The sequence below is a fragment of the Lepidochelys kempii genome, chromosome 1, assembly GCF_965140265.1.
Source record: "Lepidochelys kempii isolate rLepKem1 chromosome 1, rLepKem1.hap2, whole genome shotgun sequence".
NCBI lineage: Eukaryota > Metazoa > Chordata > Testudines > Cheloniidae > Lepidochelys > Lepidochelys kempii.
The window spans coordinates 142,186,308-142,205,559 of NC_133256.1; the positions used below are offsets into that span (position 1 = coordinate 142,186,308).

A 19,252-nucleotide genomic window follows, 5' to 3' on the forward strand; every position below is an offset into this window, starting at 1 on the left:
AACAACAAATGCTACAAGTTATCAGATGCCTAACGTCAAAGGATTTTGCTTGTCACAGCTTTAGCCTGTAGAGCCCTCTGTTGACAGGCTGCACGTACTAATAAAGTGCCAAACAGCCCCTACCCAATATTTTCAAACGCGATTCACGCCCCTGTACTAAAGCGACGGGTGCCCTCGGCAACCCCCAGCGAGCGCGGGCTGAACTCCCTGACGTAGCAGCCAGTTGAGGAGGGGAGCAAACGCTTTGCATGGGGACCTGGGGCGGATCTGTAACTAGGCCACGGGCCATCCCGTGCCCGCGCCCCGGCTGGGCTGCTCCCGCTCGTTCGCGCCAGGTCACCCGGCAGGAGCTGGCGGCAGCGGCGGCCGCGCCAAGGCGCCGCTCACCCTGCTCAGCGCGCCGGGCAGGCGAGGGCCTGAGCCCGGCCACGGGCGGCAGCGGCGGGGGTATCCCTGGCGCTGCGGCCCCGGGACGGGACTTTCTCACCTTGAACATCGCGGCGCCGCTCCCAACCGCGTCGCCGCGCGATGATGTCAGAGCCGCACAGCGCACGCGCCGCGACCAAGGCCTAACGACAAAAACGGCTGGGAAAGGGGCGGGGATGGCGCGGTTCCCTCTCCCCCCACCCCACGTGTCCCGGTCTCCAGGCAACAGTGACGCGGGGGCGGGACCTCCGAGGAGCCGGGTCGCGATGCTGAGCGGAGCCGCGCGCCGGGCAGAGTGTCCCTCGCGGCCGTGAGTAACCGCGGCGCCCCTCGCCCCGCCTGTCCGGGAGCCGCCCGGCCTCGCGCCCGCTGCCCGCAGGAGGGAGGCCTGAGCGGGGCTGTGAGATCCGGCCCCGCCATTGCGAGCTCGGGGTCACCGCCACGCCGTGCGGGCGCCCAGGCAGGGGCTTGGAGACAGCGAGTCCCCGCCGCGCTCGGCTTACGTGCTGGGGGGACGGACGGACGCGCGCCCCTGTGTGCTGTCTGTCCCCACAGCTCGCTGCCCCCAAAACGGCCCTGGCGGTGTCACCCCTGGATCCGCTGCTGTGAGCTCGGGTGACCATATTTCCCAAAGCGAAAAGGGGGCACCCCCTACTGCTCGCCTGAGCGCCCCCCCCCAGGTCTGCCCCCTCCCCCCGCGCGTAGCTGGCATCGCCACTTGCCCCACCCCCGCACCCCACTTTTTTGACAAAAATGGGCAGTTGCCCCGTTTGCTGTTGCCAGCTGATCAAGTCGACTGGGACAGGGCTTAAAAAAAGGGACTGTCCCGGCCAAAACAAGACATTTGGTCGCCCTACTGTGAGCGCAGGGGCTGGTGCTGATCTCGTGTCTCCTGTCAGGGCGGAAGAAGAGCTCGCAGCTAAAATCCTCCAGAGAGCCTGGTGGAGTCACATCGACAGGAGGCTGTTCAGGCTGCTAACACACACCATCCGGGCTGCGGTATGCTCCTCTGGAAAAACATTGCCCGTCCTCCCTGTAAACTACCCGGGGCTTTGCTACGGGGGAAAACTTACCAGCACAACTCTACCAGTGCCTGGGATACTGCTGTGGCAGTTACACCACTCCAGCTCCCTAGGGAGACAAACTTCTTGTGGCACGAGCTCAGAAAGCAGTATAAACCAAATTGGAAAAAACCCATCAAGGAGTTACACTGGTATAACTAAAACAACGAGGAGTACTTGTGGCACCTGAGAGACTAACAAATGTATTTGGGCATAAGCTTTCGTGGGCTAAAACCAGCCCACGAAAGCTTATGCCCAAATAAATTTGTTAGTCTCTAAGGTGCCACATATACTCCTCGCATAATGACAGGTTTCAGAGTAGCAGCCATGTTAGTCTGTATTCGCAAAAAGAAAAGGAGTACTTGTGGCACCTTAGAGACTAACAAATTTATTTGAGCATAAGCTTTCGTGAGCTACAGCTCACTTCATCCAGGTATTTTCCACTGAATGCATCCGATGAAGTGAGCTGTAGCTCATGAAAGCTTATGCTCAAATAAATTTGTTAGTCTGTAAGGTGCCACAATTACTCCTTTTCATTTTGTATTTGGTGCTTCAAATTGGACAGTGGCACAGTGATACTTCAGGCTGGTTTCTCTTTGAGAAAAACCTGGATGTAAGATCAGTTAGATCCTTATTTGGGAAACTGGAAGCCTTAAAAAACAGCAATTTCTTACATCCTGTAGGCCCTTTTATGCACAGCACATGTATACTCTAAAAACTTTATAAAAATTATTGACATCCTATGCGGGGATAGATCAATAGAGACTATGTGAAGTTTACAGCAAACAGTTGTGCATCCCTAGGAAGAGGGCTAGAACACTTCTGAGGGATGTGAAAGTAGAATGAATTATACTGAAATTATAATTCATTAAAGAAATGCTACTTGAAGGGTTTGTTGAAATATAGTTGTCAGGAAGAGAAACAGTAAGGAGTGTGAGACAATTGGTCCTCAAACTAATTAACTTAGAGCTCCTAATGAGCTAGGAGATTGGTAAACGTTAGTATGCAAATAAGATATGTATGTATATTTGTCAGTTTCTGCTTCATTTTGTCTTATGTTAAATTGGCTTTGGCTTAGCTGTATAAATAAGTTAGCTTGAGCCTCAGAGAGGGGCTCACATATCTGGGTGCACTGGCAAAGCGCTTTGCTAATAAACAGAGTGGTCTGGCAAATTATGTGAGTCCTGAATCTGACTCTGACAGGGATTAAATGGGTTTTAAAGGGTACATAGACTTTGTGCTGGCTATTTGCACAGGAGTGACTTTTACCCGAACTGCATTACCCTGGAGAAGATAATCTATGGTTATATAATGCACTGTTCGAGAATTTACTAACATAAGTATTAAGATATTACTATACCACCAGTTATACCAGTTTCAGAATGGTAGCCGTGTTAGTCGGTATCAGCAGAAACAACGAGGTGTATATGTAAAAAGAAAAGGAGGACCTGTGGCACCTTAGACACTAACAAATTTATTTGAGCATAAGCTTTCGTGAGCTACAGCTCACTTCATCTAAAAGCTTACGCTCAAATAAATTTGTTAGTCTCTAAGGTGCCACAAGTACTCCTTTTCTTTTTGCGAATACAGACTAACACGGCTGCTACTCTGAAGTACAAAATGGTGATTGCCACAGTCTCTTCTCCTTGCTCATAATTCATGGCTTCATTTATCACATGAACACATCAGATGAATACTTACATATGCTCAGGAAGATTCCCCCTACTCTGCCAAAGGTGGAATGGGCTTCTGACTGATCCATCCCTTCTGAAGAAGAAAGTAGTGTTTCCTGGAGAAAAAAGTACCCAGGTCCAAATTAACCAGTAGGCCCAAAACATTTGGCCTTAGGACCGTGAATTCCAGTGGAGCCCTACGCTACAGTGATGAAACCCCTCAGCTGTAGCTTTTGGAGTTAGGGTAATATCACTCTTCTGAATCCGCTATGCAGGCAAACAGACAGGCTCACTCCTATCTTCTCAGACAGTTCTCCACATTCTTTGCCCTCACTGTCTGTGTGTCTTACACTGAGCAGAGCAAATATTTGAGTGGATTCAGAAAAGCTGTTTTTTTCCTCCTGCAATAATGTCACTCCATTGAATGGAATAAAAGGCAAGAGATGTGGGGAGGTTGTTAGAGGGCTTATTCCTTCATCCGCTCACTTCCCTGGTCCTTCTCACATGAACAGAGAGCAACAATACCCGAAGTCCGAAGGTGCAAACAATTCGATGTTTATTGAGGTGAACTTCTAGCAAGCAATGATTCCAATATCCTTCCTCAGTGTCCCCCTTCCCAGCTCTGATACCACAGAGCCTTACCTGTGTCCCTGTTCCTATTCCCTGTTCCCACTCCCCACCCTTAGCAAAACATGATTCCAATTCCCCCAACCCCATTCACTGTTCCCATTCCCCCCCTTACTTCCTGATTGACTGCAGACTATACAGTAAAACTTGAGTTCTGCTTAGCCATACCTTAACCAATCATTTTACTGAAATTTAACTAACCAATCCTAACATATTGTAACACGATTATATAACCAATTATATCCCACTACTAAATTGGTTTACTCCCAACAAAATTAATTATACAGCAGACAGAAACAATCACAGAACCAGACAGAGATTATACAAACAAACAATAGGGAAGTGAGTAGCAGCCGTGTTAGTCTGTATCTGCAAAAAGAAAAGGAGTATTTGTGGCACCTTAGAGACTAGCCAATTTATTTGAGCATGAGCTTTCGTGAGCTACAGCTACAGACTAACACGGCTGTTACTCTGAAAAAAGAAAAGGAGTACTTGTGGCACCTTAGAGACAAACAAATTTATTTGAGCATAAGCTTTAATGAGCTATAGCTCACTTCATTGTATGCATGCAGTGGAAAATACAGTGGGAAGATTTTATATACACAGAGAACATGAAACAATGGGTGTTACCATACACACTGTAAGGAGAGTGATCAGGTAAGGTGAGCTATTACCATCAGGAGAGAAAAAAACCCTTTTGTAGTGATAATCAAGGTGGGCCATTTCCACAAAGTAAAACTATTTCTCCATGTTTATTCCTCCCCGCCCCCCACTGTTCCTCACATGTTCTTAAAAAGAAAAGGAGTACTTGTGGCACCTTAGAGACTAACCAATTTATTTGAGCATGAGCTTTCGTGAGCTACAGCTCACTTCATCGGATGCATACCGTGGAAACAGTAGCAGACATTATATACACACAGAGATCATGAAACAATACCTCCTCCCACCCCACTGTCCTGCTGGTAATAGCTTATCTAAAGTGATCATCAAGTTGGGCCATTTCCAGCACAAATCCAGGTTTTCTCACCCTCCGCCCCCCCCACCCCCACACACACACAAACTCACTCTCCTGCTGGTAATAGCTTATCCAAAGTGACCACTCTCCCTACAATGTGCATGATAATCAAGGTGGGCCATTTCCAGCACAAATCCAGGTTTTCTCACCCTCCACCCCCACACACACAAACTCACTCTCCTGCTGGAGTGTGTGTGTGTGTCCCCGGGAAAGGGGGGGGGGGTGAGAAAGCCTGGATTTGTGCTGGAAATGGCCCGCCTTGATTATCATGCACATTGTAGGGGTAGTGGTCACTTTGGATGAGCTATTACCAGCAGGAGAGTGAGTTTGTGTGTGTATGGGGGTGGGGGGTGAGAAAACCTGGATTTGTGCTGGAAATGGCCCACCTTGATTATCATGCACATTGTAGGGAGAGTGGTCACTTTGGATGGGCTATTACCAGCAGGAGAGTGAGTTTGTGTGTGTGGTTTTTGGAGGGGAGTGAGGGGGTGAGAGAACCTGGATTTGTGCAGGAAATGGCCCACCTTGATTATCATACACATTGTGAAGAGAGTGGTCACTTTGGATGGGCTATTACCAGCAGGAGAGTGAGTTTGTGGGGGGGGGGGGGGCGCGGAGGGTGAGAAAACCTGGATTTGTGCTGGAAATGGCCCAACTTGATGATCACTTGAGATAAGCTATTACCAGCAGGACAGTGGGGTGGGAGGAGGTATTGTTTCATGATCTCTGTGTGTATATAATGTCTGCTACTGTTTCCACGGTATGCATCCGATGAAGTGAGCTGTAGCTCACGAAAGCTCATGCTCAAATAAATTGGTTAGTCTCTAAGGTGCCACAAGTCCTCCTTTTCTTTTTGCGAATACAGACTAACACGGCTGTTACTCTGAAACCTCACATGTTCTTGTCAACTGCTGGAAATGGCCCACCTTGATTATCACTACAAAAGGGTTTTTTTCTCTCCTGCTGGTAATAGCTCACCTTACCTGATCAAGAAAAGGAGTACTTGTGGCACCTTAGAGACTAACCAATTTATTTGAGCATAAGCTTTCGTGAGCTACAGCCCACTTCGAAAGCTTATGCTCAAATAAATGTATTAGTCTGTAAGGTGCCACAAGTACTCCTTTTCTTTTTGCGAATACAGACTAACACGGCTGTTACTCTGAAACCTTACCTGATCACTCTCCTTGCAGTGTGTATGGTAACACCCATTGCTTCATGTTCTCTGTGTATATAAATCTCCCCACTGTATTTTCCACTGCATGCATCCGATGAAGTGAGCTGTAGCTCACGAAAGCTTATGCTCAAATAAATGTGTTAGTCTCTAAGGTGCCACAAGTACTCCTTTTCTTTTTATAGGGAAGTGGGGACTACAGTGATAGAACAACAAAGAAATGAGGATTTCACACCCCAGCTATTGATAAGTGAGTTCTTGCCAGACAGGATGCTATCAAATAAAGTTTTCTTTAAATCTTCTAGGCTCTTCCCTTTCTCTGGAGGTGACAGATTGGATCACCTTTTTAACTGCCAGAACTACCTTATTTCAGTGTGACTGGTGAGGATGTGACCGTTCGCTTCCCAGTTTATGGCTGCCTCTGCTGCTTAGCCAAAGGCCTTAGCCTAAGAACAGGGCCTCAGACTGTCACAGTAAGAGAAGGCCCTATACAGGCAGACAGTGATTGTGATTCTTTCTTTTATACCTCTGTAACTAACTAAATTATAAGAATACACTTAAATTCTTAAAGTATAGGCCTTTGCAGACAGGCCTGAATATCTATATCTTAACAGAGGTGTTCAGAGAATCGGGTGGAGGGAGAAATTGATGATAGTTTAAGAGAAGAGGAAAGACAGATGGAGAGGGAAAAAAGATGAGCACCTCGACAGTTTTGGGATTTTTTTAGTAAAAGGGACGAGCTAAAATTGTATGTGAGATGTATTTCCTAATATTTGTTGTCCTTATTGAAAACTACTTTAGATTTTTTGTAGTGCAAAGCTGAGAAAATAAAACTTATAACATTGGAAAGGGAGGGCAAAAAGATAAGAACTTCAGCAGAGAAAAGAGTAACATTGGGTAAAAGAATAAAATGAGTCATAAAAAAGAAACAATAATAAATATTGCAATTCTATAGTAACTGCTATCTAAGAATTTCAAAGCACTTTAAAAATACTAATTAACACTCTACTCCCATGTAAAACTGGTGTGGGATGTGTTATTATAGGAACCAAAACTGCTCAATTTTATTGAATAATGCCTGCATCTATTTCAGGAGCATTGCATTACATATGAGATTGTGAGGAGAGTGAGTCCTTTAGAAGCTGAACTTATAAAAGATCCTAGTATGCAGTGTAAAGTCAGATTCAGGTAAAGTAGTCAGATTTATTTATTCAACCCAGCATATATGATGATTTTTTCTAAAGTTAACCAAAAGTGCCATCAATTGTTTTTATTATAGTGTCACACTAGCAATGTTAGAGTTGGCAGGGCAAGTTGTCTAAGTACAGTAATACTCAAACAAGTGCCTTTTGGGCTAATATTTCTCATGTATTTTTACCTCACAAGTAAGTATTTTTGGAAAGTTTGATAAAGTTTTCATTGTTCATCTTAAAGTCACAGAAGTGCGGAGTGGGGGAAATGAATGTTTTTTGTTTGCTTTGCTTTTTTGGGATGGGGTTGTTATTTTTGCAATACAGTAGAAACTTAGAGTTACAAACACCTTGGGAATGGAGGTAGTTCGTAACTCTAAAACATTATGGTTGTTCTTTCAAAAGTTTACAAGTGAACATTGACTTAATACAGCTTTGAAAATTGCTGTTTTTAATCATCTTAATTTAAATGAAACAAGCACAGAAACAGTTTCCTTACCTGATCAAGTCTTTTTTTAAACTTTCCCTTTATTTTTTTAGTAGTTTGTTTAACACAGTACTGTACTGTATTTTCTTTTTTTTTTCTTCTTTTTTTTTTTTTGCTGTCTGATTGTGTACTTCCAGTTCCAAATTAGGTATGTGGTTGACTGGTCAGTTCGTAACTTTGATATTCATAACTCTGAGATTCTACTGGAAGTGATTGTTTTTCTTGTTTTTGAAAAACAGGATTTTTTTTATATGTGGTGATTAACTTTTCATATTGAAAGCCAGAAAGGTAAGTAGTCCTATGTATAATAGAAATATGTCAGATACCTTTATTGCACACCATAAGCTATGTTTTCTTTTTAAAAATGCAAACTTACTATGGACTTGGATCTCATCTAGAATTCGTGCTTAATACATGCCTGAGGAAATGTAATTTAGAAATAAAATGATCTATTCTGCATGCACATATCATTATTTTTGCTATTTTTCTTTTTTACAACACACCAACATGCAGCACTCCAGATAGAAATATATGATATTTTTAGACATGCAAATAAACACTCTGGGCATAAGTTGTGACCTGTGTGGAAATTGACATTAAAGAGGAAGCTGGTGGTATTTGCAGTTTCCACTACTGCCTCCATAGCTTCAGGCAGAGGAGAGCAGCTTTAAATTGCAGTCAGGCTTTCACAGAGAGCCTTTCCCAATTGAAGCCTGACCGGGGATGAGCTGAATCAGCATATTCACTAGCTGCATTGTTCATGTCCCTTCTCTGGCTAGTCTGCACTAACCAAATACAGGTGCCTCAACAAAGGGGTATGATGGATACCTTGCATTTCTGCAACTCCCATGCCCTCTGGACAGATTTACTGCCTTCAGTTGCTCTGCATACAAAATCTCTATCTCCTAATGTTTATTCATTGTGTGATCAATCTAACGAATGCATTTGATTTGAGTTTGTCCTTTAAAAAAATTAATTAAATGCTAAATGCAAATAGCCATTAATATCCAGACTTCTTTCTACATTTAAATAAGATGGTTTAAATGAATTCTAGCCCTGGTCTACACTAGGACTTTAGGTCGAATTTAGCAGCGTTAAATCGATGTAAACCTGCACCCGTCCACACAATGAAGCCCTTTATTTCGACTTAAAGGGCTCTTAAAATCGATTTCCTTACTCCACCCCTGACAAGTGGATTAGCGCTTAAATCGACGTTGCCGGCTCGAATTTGGGGTACTGTGGACACAATTCGATGGTATTGGCCTCCGGGAGCTACCCCAGAGTGCTCCATTATGACCGCTCTGGACAGCACTCTCAACTCAGATGCACTGGCCAGGTAGACAGGAAAAGAACCGCGAACTTTTGAATCTCATTTCCTGTTTGGCCAGCGTGGCAAGCTGCAGGTGACCATGCAGAGCTCATCAGCACAGGTGACCATGATGGAGTCCCAGAATCGCAAAAGAGCTCCAGCATGGACCGAACGGGAGGTACGGGATCTGATCGCTGTTTGGGGAGAGGAATCCGTGCTATCAGAACTCCGTTCCAGTTTTCGAAATGCCAAAACCTTTGTGAAAATCTCCCAGGGCATGAAGGACAGAGGCCATAACAGGGACCCGAAGCAGTGCCGCGTGAAACTGAAGGAGCTGAGGCAAGCCTACCAGAAAACCAGAGAGGCGAACAGCCGCTCTGGGTCAGAGCCCCAAACATGCCGGTTCTATGATGAGCTGCATGCCATTTTAGGGGGTTCAGCCACCACTACCCCAGCCGTGTTGTTTGACTCCTTCAATGGAGATGGAGGCAATACGGAAGCAGGTTTTGGGGACGAAGAAGATGATGATGAGGAGGAGGTTGTAGATAGCTCACAGCAAGCAAGCGGAGAAACCGGTTTTCCCGACAGCCAGGAACTGTTTCTCACCCTGGACCTGGAGCCAGTACCCCCCGAACCCACCCAAGGCTGCCTCCTGGACCCAGCAGGCGGAGAAGGGACCTCTGGTGAGTGTACCTTTTAAAATACTATACATGGTTTAAAAGCAAGCATGTGAAAGGATTACTTTGCCCTGGCATTTGCGGTTCTCCTAGATGTAGTCCTAAAGCCTTTGCAAAAGGTTTCTGGGGAGGGCAGCCTTATTGCGTCCTTCATGGTAGGACACTTTACCACTCCAGGCCAGTAACACGTACTCGGGAAACATTGCAGAACACAGCATTGCAGTGTATGTTTGCTGGCATTCAAACAACATCCGTTCTTTCTCTCTCTGTGTTATCCTCAGGAGAGTGAGATATAATTCATGGTCACCTGGTTGAAATAGAGTGCTTTTCTTCAGGGGACACTCAGAGGAGCCCATTCCTGCTGGGCTGTTTGCCTGTGGCTAAACAGAAATGTTCCCTGCTGTTAGCCACAGGGAGAGGGGAAGGTTGAGGGGTGGGAAGAGGCAAAATGCGACCTTGTAACGAAAGCACATGTGCTATGTATGTAATGTTAACAGCAAGGTTTACCCTGAAAGACTGTAGCCACTGTTTTATAAAATGTGTCTTTTTAAATACCGCTGTCCCTTTTTTTTTCTCCACCAGCTGCATGTGTTTCAATGATCACAGGATCTTCTCCTTCCCAGAGGCTAGTGAAGCTTAGAAAGAAAAAAAAACGCACTCACGATGAAATGTTCTCCGAGCTCATGCTGTCCTCCCACACTGACAGAGCACAGACGAATGCATGGAGGCAAATAATGTCAGAGTGCAGGAAAGCCCAAAATGACCGGGAGGAGAGGTGGCGGGCTGAAGAGAGTAAGTGGCGGGCTGAAGAGAGTAAGTGGCGGGCTGAAGACAGGGCTGAAGCTCAAATGTGGCGGCAGCGTGATGAGAGGAGGCAGGATTCAATGCTGAGGCTGCTGGAGGACCAAACCAGTATGCTCCAGTGTATGGTTGAGCTGCAGCAAAGGCAGCTGGGGCACAGACTGCCACTGCTGCCCCTCTGTAACCAACCGCCCTCCTCCCCAAGTTCCATAGCCTCCACACCCAGACGCCCAAGAACGCGGTGGGGGGGCCTCCGGCCAACCAGCCACTCCACCACAGAGGATTGCCCAAAAAAAAGAAGGCTGTCATTCAATAAATTTTAAAGTTGTAAACTTTTGAAGTGCTGTGCTTAAAGTGCTGTGTGGCATTTTCCTTCCCTCCTCCACCACCCCTCCTGGGCTACCTTGGTAGTCATCCCCCTATTTGTGTGATGAATGAATAAAGAATGCATGAATGTGAAGCAACAATGACTTTATTGCCTCTGCAAGCGGTGATTGAAGGGAGGAGGGGCGGGTGGTTAGCTTACAGGGAAGTAGAGTGAACCAAGGGGCGGGGGGTTTCATCAAGGAGAAACAAGCAGAACTTTCACACCGTAGCCTGGCCAGTCATGAAACTGGTTTTCAAAGCTTCTCTGCTGCGTACCGCGCCCTCCTGTGCTCTTCTAACCGCCCTGGTGTCTGGCTGCGCGTAACCAGCAGCCAGACGATTTGCCTCAACCTCCCACCCCGCCATAAACGTCTCCCCCTTACTCTCACAGATATTGTGGAGCACACAGCAAGCAGTAATAACAGTGGGAATATTGGTTTCGCTGAGGTCTAAGCGAGTCAGTAAACTGCGCCAGCGCGCCTTTAAACGTCCAAATGCACATTCTACCACCATTCTGCACTTGCTCAGCCTGTAGTTGAACAGCTCCTGACTACTGTCCAGGCTGCCTGTGTACGGCTTCATGAGCCATGGCATTAAGGGGTAGGCTGGGTCCCCAAGGATACCTATAGGCATTTCAACATCCCCAACAGTTATTTTCTGGTCTGGGAATAAAGTCCCTTCCTGCAGCTTTTGAAACAGACCAGAGTTCCTGAAGATGCGAGCGTCATGCACCTTTCCCGGCCATCCCACGTTGATGTTGGTAAAACGTCCCTTGTGATCCACCAGAGCTTGCAGCACTATCGAAAAGTACCCCTTGCGGTTTATGTACTCGGCGGCTTGGTGCTCCGGTGCCAAGATAGGGATATGGGTTCCGTCTATAGCCCCACCACAGTTAGGGAATCCCATTGCAGTAAAGCCATCCACTATGACCTGCACATTTCCCAGGGTCACTACCCTTGATATCAGCAGATCTTTGATTGCGTGGGCTACTTGCATCACAGCAGCCCCCACAGTAGATTTGCCCACTCCAAATTGATTCCCAACTGACCGGTAGCTGTCTGGCGTTGCAAGCTTCCACAGGGCTATCGCCACTCGCTTCTCAACTGTGAGGGCTGCTCTCATCTTGGTATTCATGCGCCTCAGGGCAGGGGAAAGCAAGTCACAAAGTTCCATGAAAGTGCCCTTACGCATGCGAAAGTTTCGCAGCCACTGGGAATCGTCCCAGACCTGCAACACTATGCGGTCCCACCAGTCTGTGCTTGTTTCCCGAGCCCAGAATCGGCGTTCCACAGCATGAACCTGCCCCATTAGCACCATGATGCATGCATTGGCAGGGCCCATGCTTTCAGAGAAATCTGTGTCCATGTCCTGATCACTCACGTGACCACGCTGACGTCGCCTCCTCGCCCGGTATCGCTTTGCCGGGTTCTGGTGCTGCATATACTGCTGGATAATGCGTGTGGTGTTTAATGTGCTCCTAATTGCCAAAGTGAGCTGAGCGGCCTCCATGCTTGCCTTGGTATGGCGTCCGCACAGAAAAAAGGCGCGGAACGATTGTCTGCCGTTGCTCTGATGGAGGGAGGGGCGACTGACGACACGGCTTACAGGGTTGGCTTCAGGGAGCTAAAATCAACAAAGGGGGTGGCTTTACATCAAGGAGTATTTCAGGCAGGACTGCACGGAGGGTTCCAATAAGAAATGGTGCACCTAAGTTATCGTTCTTATTGGAACAAGGAGGTTAGCCTGGCCTCTGGTTGATACATGGCTAGATTTACCTCGCTGCACCTTCTCTGTGAGTGACTGCAGTGTGATCTAGAGGAATGAGTCCCCTAGACAGGGGAGGAGGCAAATAAGTACAAAACAAATCTGGTCTATTTCTTGTTCTGAGCCACTCCATCTATCTTTTACATCTTTGGCTGGCAGCAGACGGTGCAGAAGGACTGCATGCCATCCACATCTCATGGCTGCTCGGCAGAAGATGGTACAGTACGACTGCTAGCCATCTTCATCTCTTGCCTGCCTGGCAGAAGATGGTACAATACGACTGCTAGCAATCCTCATCTCTTGCCTGCCTGGCAGAAGATGGTACAGTACGACTGCTAGCAGTCCGTATCGCCTGCCCGCTCACCATAAGACGGTTCAATAGGACTGACTGCAGGACTAAAGAGAATGACCTGGTCAAGTCACTCCAAATTTAGTCCCTGCGCCCATGTCTGCCCAGGCGCTCCCAGCCGACGTGGCCGGGAGGACCTCGGACACGACGAGGATGACTACCAGTCGTATTGCACCGTCTGCTGCCAGAAGGCAATGGGTTGCTGCTACTGTGCAGCAAAGCCGTACCGCGTCTGCCAGCACCCAGGAGACATAGGGTGACGGTTACCTGAGCGGGCTCCATGCTTGCAGTGGTATGGCGTCTGCACAGGTAACTCAGGAAAAAAGGCACGAAATGATTGTCTGCCCTTTCTTTCACGGAGGGAGGGAGGGAGGGAACGGGGGCCTGACGATATGTACCCAGAACCACCCGCGACAATGTTTTAGCCCCGTCAGGCATTGGGATCTCAACCCAGAATTCCAATAGGCAGCGGAGACTGCGGGAACTGTGGGATAGCTACCCACAGTGCAACGCTCCGGAAGTCGACTCTAGCCTCGGTACTGTGGAAGCGCTCCGCCGAGTTAATGCACTTAATGCACTTAGAGCATTTTCTGTGGGGACACACACACTCGAATATATAAAACCGATTTCTAAAAAACCGACTTCTATAAATTCGACCTTATTCCGTAGTGTAGACATACCCCTAGTGTTTAGCAATTTTTAAACTGTGTCAGCATTTCAATTATATTATTCCATTTTGGCAGGAATTAAGATTCCAATCCTGCAATTTACAACAAGTAGGTGGTCTGACTAAGGTTGCCAGGCATCCAGTTTTCGACCAGAATGCCCAGTTGAAAAGGGATCCTGACGGCTCCGGTCAGCACAGCTGACAGGGTTGCTAAAAGTCTAGTTGGCTGCAGGCCAGCAGCGGGGCAGGCAGACTCTGTGCCCAGCTCCACGCGGCTCCTGGGAAGCGGCTGGCATGTCCCTCCAGCTCCTAGCTAGAGTGGTGGTCCGGGGGCTCTGTGTGCTGCCCCCACCCACAGGCCCTGGCCCAAGCACTGGCTCCACAGCTCCCATTGGAGCTGCCGCTTCCTGGGAGCACCTGAAGTCAGCACCACCCGGAGCCCGCACCCCGAACTCCCTCCCGTGCCCTAATCCCCGTCCTAGCCCTGAGCCCCCTCCTGCACTCTGAACTCCTCAGCCCCAGCCCAGAGCCTCTCCTGCCCCCAAACTCCCGGCCCCACTCCAGAGCCCGCACCCCAGCCGGAGCCCTCACCCCCTCCTGCACCCCAACCTTCTGCCCTAGCCCGGAGCCCCCTCCCACACTTTGAACCCCTCGGCTCCAACCCAGAGCCCCCTCCTGCACCCCAAACCCCTCATTCCTTACCCCACCCCAGAGCCCAAACACCCAGCTGGAGCCCTCACCCCTCCCTGCACCCCAGCCCCGCTCCAGCAGGGTGAAAATGAGCAAGTGAGTAAGAGTGGGGGAGAGTGAGTGACCGAGGGAGGGGGATGAAGTGAGTGAGGGGCGAGGCCTCAGGGAAGGGGCAGAGCAAGGGTGTTCTGTTTTCTGCAATTAGAAAGTTGGCAACTGAGACCTGACCATGTGTTGTAAAATGCTGGTTTGAGGCTTTGCTTTGTAATTCTATAATAAAATTCCTTCCAAGCTTCCCTCCCAAGGGTCTCCAAGCTTTGGGCCCAAATCTTGTTCCATTCAAGTCAAGGAGAGTTTATCAAGGTTCTGAACACCCTGCAGCTTCCACTGGGGTCACTGAGATACCTAAATGTGGATTTAGGAAGCTAACTTTAGTCCTTTTTTAAGAGCAAAAATAAGAACAAAAAACCCTGGATTTTGGCCTTTGACATAGCAACCATTTAGCGCAATTGGACAAATTCTGGTTATTTTGATAAGTTGTCCCTGTTACTAGTTTGGAAGGGATTTCAGGGATGATTTTTTTTAACATATGAGTCTGTTTTAAATGTATATAAAGAACTGAATGCAGCTAAAGCACACTTTATAAAAACACACTGGGGTCATGCTGTCTTCACAAAATAGATATGTGACCATGCATGTTCATGCATTAGATTGTTTCATGAATTTGGGCAGCTGCAGAATGCGGATACAAAAAGAGAGTTAAGATACCATGATTTGGTATTTCCATACTGTCTAAAGCAGAGGTGGGCAAACTACGTCCTGCCCGGCCCTTGAGCTCCTGGCCGGGGTCGCTAGTCCCTGCTCCCTCCGCCGCTGTTCCCCCTCCCCTGTAGGTACGCCGCCATGCAGGCAGCATGGCTTGCACCCGCCCACCTCCCAAGCTTTCCAATAAGCCTGTCCTGCTGCTCTGAGCAGCATGGTAAGGGGGTGGGGGGAGGGAAGGTTGGATAAGGGGCAGGAGCTCCCGGGGGGGCGGACAGGGGCGGTTGGATGGGGCGGAGGTTTGGTGGGGAGCGGTCAGGAGACAGGGAGCAGGGGGGAGTTGGATAGGGGTTGGAGGGCCTGGGGGTCCCGGGGGGGGCAGGGAGCAGGAGGGAGTTGGATGGGGGTGGAGTCTTGGGGCGGTAGTTAGGGACGGGGATCCCGGGAGGGGGCAGTCAGGGGACAAGGAGTGTGGGGGTCTGGATGGGTCAGGTGGGCCTGTCAGGGGCAGGGCATGTGGATAGGGGTCGGGGCAGTCAGGGGACAGGGAGCGGGTGGGTTGGATAGGGAATGGGGTCCCGGGGGGGGCAGTTAGGGGTAGGGGGTCCCGGGAAGGGGCGGTCAGGGGACAAGGAGCGGGGGGGTGTTGGATGGGTCAGGGGTTCTGAGGGGGGCAGTCAGGGGGCGGGAAGTGGGATAGGCCCTCCATACCGTTTCGCAACCCCGATGTGGCCCTCGGGCCAAAAAGTTTGCCCTCCCCTGGTCTAAAGTGTAGGGTTGGTTTTTTTGTTTGTTTGTTTTTTTAAAATGTTTACCACAACTTCACATTTCCTAGCTTTTCAATTTTTTCCCCTAAAGCCTTAACTGTCAAGTTTTTCCCCTCCTCTTACATTATATATTTATTTCCAACTTACAGCCTAACAATATTTTTTGTTTTTGTGTATATTAATATAAATGAATTCAGGTCTGGGTTTCCCCAGCATAACCTAGGATGCTGGAGCCCAAGTCAACCTGGAGGGAGGGACAGTGGTGCAGGTCACCGCAGCACCTGTGTGCCGGCAACCATGTTTATATTATTTGGGTTTGTTATCCTTAGAGTTTTTAGAGGATGGTTGGAGATCTTGAGTACCAGTGTTTTTTAACTAAGAGTTTATCCCTTCCAGTTTAAACAATAAGGAATCTGCTCTTTATAGTGCCAGATAGTTAACTTTGTTTTTTGTTTCTTTAGGTTTGCTGGTCATGAGTTTCCACCTTTCATTGTGTTCAAGATTTTTCGCCATACTGGAGGCCAAGGCAGCAAGTACATAAGTGGAAAAAGAACAATAAGTCCAGCAAGTGAGGTGACTTACTTCATGTGATCGTTTTCTCTTCACTTCATCTATACCTTGGCTCTGAATTTTATTTTGTAAAATCCTATAACATCTTTATCCTCAGTTACACATATCTCCAATTCTAACAAGCAGACACTTCATTCCTTAAACAACATTACTTTTGTTAGCAAAGAAACAATGATTCTTTCAGTATAGTATATAAAAACTCTTTGTATATCTATGCCCATATTCTCTATCTGGATTAATTTATTTCTAGGAAATGTAGTCACTACAGGCACTGTTCTGTATAGCTGTCTTTTACAGTTCTTTTGTCATTCAGTTCTGCCTTTATTTAATAGACATTAAAACTATATTTTTAGGCCCCTGAAATTAGTTAAGTCAAAAGATTTGTTTTTATAAATTTGCTGAACAGGATTCTGTTAACCTTGTTCTTTTGACAGGTTATCCTTGCAGTGATGATGTACTTAAAAAAAAATCATAACTTCTGATGCATTGAACAATAAGTTGTATTCTATATAGATTTCTATACTATGCTCATCTCTGTAGTACATAATTGCCTATAAAGATAAGATGTGCGCACTTAGATTATAAGCTCTGTAGGGTATGTTCTGCATTTTTGTTCTGCATTTGAAAATTGCTTAGCACAGTGGGCTCCTGGTCCATGACAGTGCTACAGTAATACAAATAATAATAATAATACAGTGTTTTTCTTCGTCAAGCAAGTCCACACTCTAGTGTGTGTTATTCCTGTAATACAAGAAGCAAAAATTATTTTGGACCAAAACAAGAAGAATCCTGTAGCAATTGTGTGGTGCGGTTAGGGTGACCAGATCGCAAGAGTGAAATATCAGGACACATTCGGCGAGCTGTGGGGAGGAGAAAGACACAGGTGTACAGCCCCGACCGGAGCCATGAGAGGGGACACGTGGGGGTGGGCCCATGCTGCACCACACAGCTCCCCTGCCCAGCACCCCCTGGATCCACTATGCCCAGAGCCCCCCCCACAACTCTTCCACCACAAATGCACAGTGCTGTGCACACACACCCCTGCCCAGCGCCCCCCTGCCCAGAGCCCCACCACAGCTGCCCAGCACCCCACACAGAACCCCCCACTCGCTTGTTTCCCAATACACACAGATTTCCCCTCCCTTCCTTCCTCCCTCCCAGTGCCCTTCCCCACAGCCCCACCTCCACAACTATACAGTGCCCCACACAGGCCCCCACTGCCCAATGCCCTGACACACACAGATCTCCCCCACTGCCCAGCACCCCCCAACAAGCCCCCACTGCCTAGCATCCCAAAACACTCAAACCTCCCCCACTGCCCAGCACCCTCCACACACATTCCCAGACACTCACCATCATGCCCTGCCCCCTTCCCTGGCCACACTCACCAGCCCTGCTGGGGGGTCTCTGGCTCCTAGGGTGAGAGCGGCAAGGGGAGTCTCCAGACTCTCCACATGCTGCGCCCGCCACAAGCACAAGTTCCGTGGCTCCCACTGGCTGGGAAAGGTGCCAGTGGGAGCTGCCGGAGCTGTGGAGGGCGCTGTGCCCGCTTCTGGCGCCTGCAAGCCCCACCCCTGCAGCACACGGGTACCGGGAGCTGCCCCAGGAAGCGGTGAGCGGCGGTGCCGTGGCTGTGGTCCGGACGGTCCTGATATTGGGACAAAGGGCGTCCCGACGGACGTAAGGTCGGGACGCGGGACAAATCTTCTAAAATCGGGACTGTCCCGATAATATCGTGACGTCTGATCACCCAAGGTGCAGTTTGGGTTTCAGGTTGGATTTCTGAAGACACATACTAGCATTTTCTTTCTTTAAAACTGCCTATTCTTTATTGACTGTATTGTCTTGAATAAAGGAGCTTTTAAATCCCTACCAGGTACATCAAACATTTTTGACTTAGTGTATTAGAGCCTTTGATTGTAGGAGAATCATAATTTGAAGAATGCTTCAATAATCTTCACCTGTTCTCTCACCACTTTCTTCTGTTTCCTTGGAAAGTCAACAAGGCAGCTAGTAGAAGAATGCAGACAATGAGAATGGTACAGATTTGCCATGTATCTGCCAACTCTTTGGAAAGTATGTAGTGCATGACAAATCCTTGAGGAAGATTTGACAAGTCTGCTGCAGCTGGTTGAACTGTATAACAGAATGGTAAATAGAATTCCATGTTAATAAATGTGAACTAGTGCACACTGGAGGAAACAATTTAAACAGGGATTTCTGACCTTTCACATAAATACCCTTATCACTGTATTATGGGAAATTCTTATGTGGGTCTGTCTCAATCTCTCTTATTAAAGCCGTTCCACTTGGTATTAAGTACGCATTGGGTCAGAATGATAGAGTGAGGATAACTCTATAGTCCAGTGGTTAGGGCAGTCATCTGAGAGGTGGGAACCTCTTCTCATCCAGCAGAGAGGGAGCTGAATTGGGGTCTCCCACATCCCAGGTGAGTACCCTAACCACTGGCTATAACTCATGATTATAAGGGAGGCTGCTGCCTCCTCTCTCTCCCCTCCCAAGAGTTTTGTGTGGAATTAGGCATGCTCTGAACACACCTACTAGATCAGACCCTACAAGCAAAAGGTGGGAGAATGTCTGTTTTCATCTGGTTTGAGGCTCATGCTGGGGCTTAGAGATAGGTACTGGACATCTGCCTGAGACAGCAGTGCACATGCCCAGAGGCAGAAACATAGGTATATGGGAACTCTTGCAGTGAAAATTTAGGTGCCGAGTGAGTTTAGGCACCTATGTGGTTAGGCGGCAGTAGAGCAGAGGTTTTGTGGATCTGGGACTTGGGTACTTAAGTCCCTTTGTAGATCTGGGATTGTCTACTTTGTGAACATCAACTGCCAGAATCTTGGATCACCATTGGCCTCA

General features: G+C 47.9%; 3 protein-coding genes across 5 annotated transcripts in view; 2 read left to right on the forward strand and 1 right to left on the reverse strand.

Moving 5' to 3' along the window:
• Positions 1-1,371, reverse strand: part of APOO (apolipoprotein O) — a 71,831-nt gene extending 70,460 nt beyond the window's left edge. The window contains exon 1 of one of the 3 annotated variants that reach the window (XM_073357623.1): positions 1,284-1,371. Coding sequence is in view for 1 of the 3 variants with exons in the window: in XM_073357604.1 (XP_073213705.1) it covers positions 488-496 (9 nt within the window). In the remaining 2 variants the exon portion in view is untranslated. Of the gene's footprint in view, positions 1-487; positions 586-1,283 lie in introns of those variants that run through there. The other 2 variants (XM_073357604.1, XM_073357613.1) reach the window with 2 other exon arrangements.
• Positions 1-19,252, forward strand: part of ZFX (zinc finger protein X-linked) — a 221,199-nt gene that overhangs the window by 41,311 nt on the left and 160,636 nt on the right. The window lies entirely within an intron of this gene.
• The window catches only part of C1HXorf58 (chromosome 1 CXorf58 homolog), a 36,064-nt gene continuing 17,148 nt past the window's right edge, over positions 337-19,252 (forward strand). The window contains exons 1-4 of the mRNA XM_073357593.1: positions 337-736; positions 1,326-1,425; positions 7,067-7,161; positions 16,264-16,375. Coding sequence (XP_073213694.1) covers positions 603-736; positions 1,326-1,425; positions 7,067-7,161; positions 16,264-16,375 — 441 coding nt within the window. The 5' untranslated portion in view covers positions 337-602. The remainder of the gene's footprint in view (positions 737-1,325; positions 1,426-7,066; positions 7,162-16,263; positions 16,376-19,252) is intronic.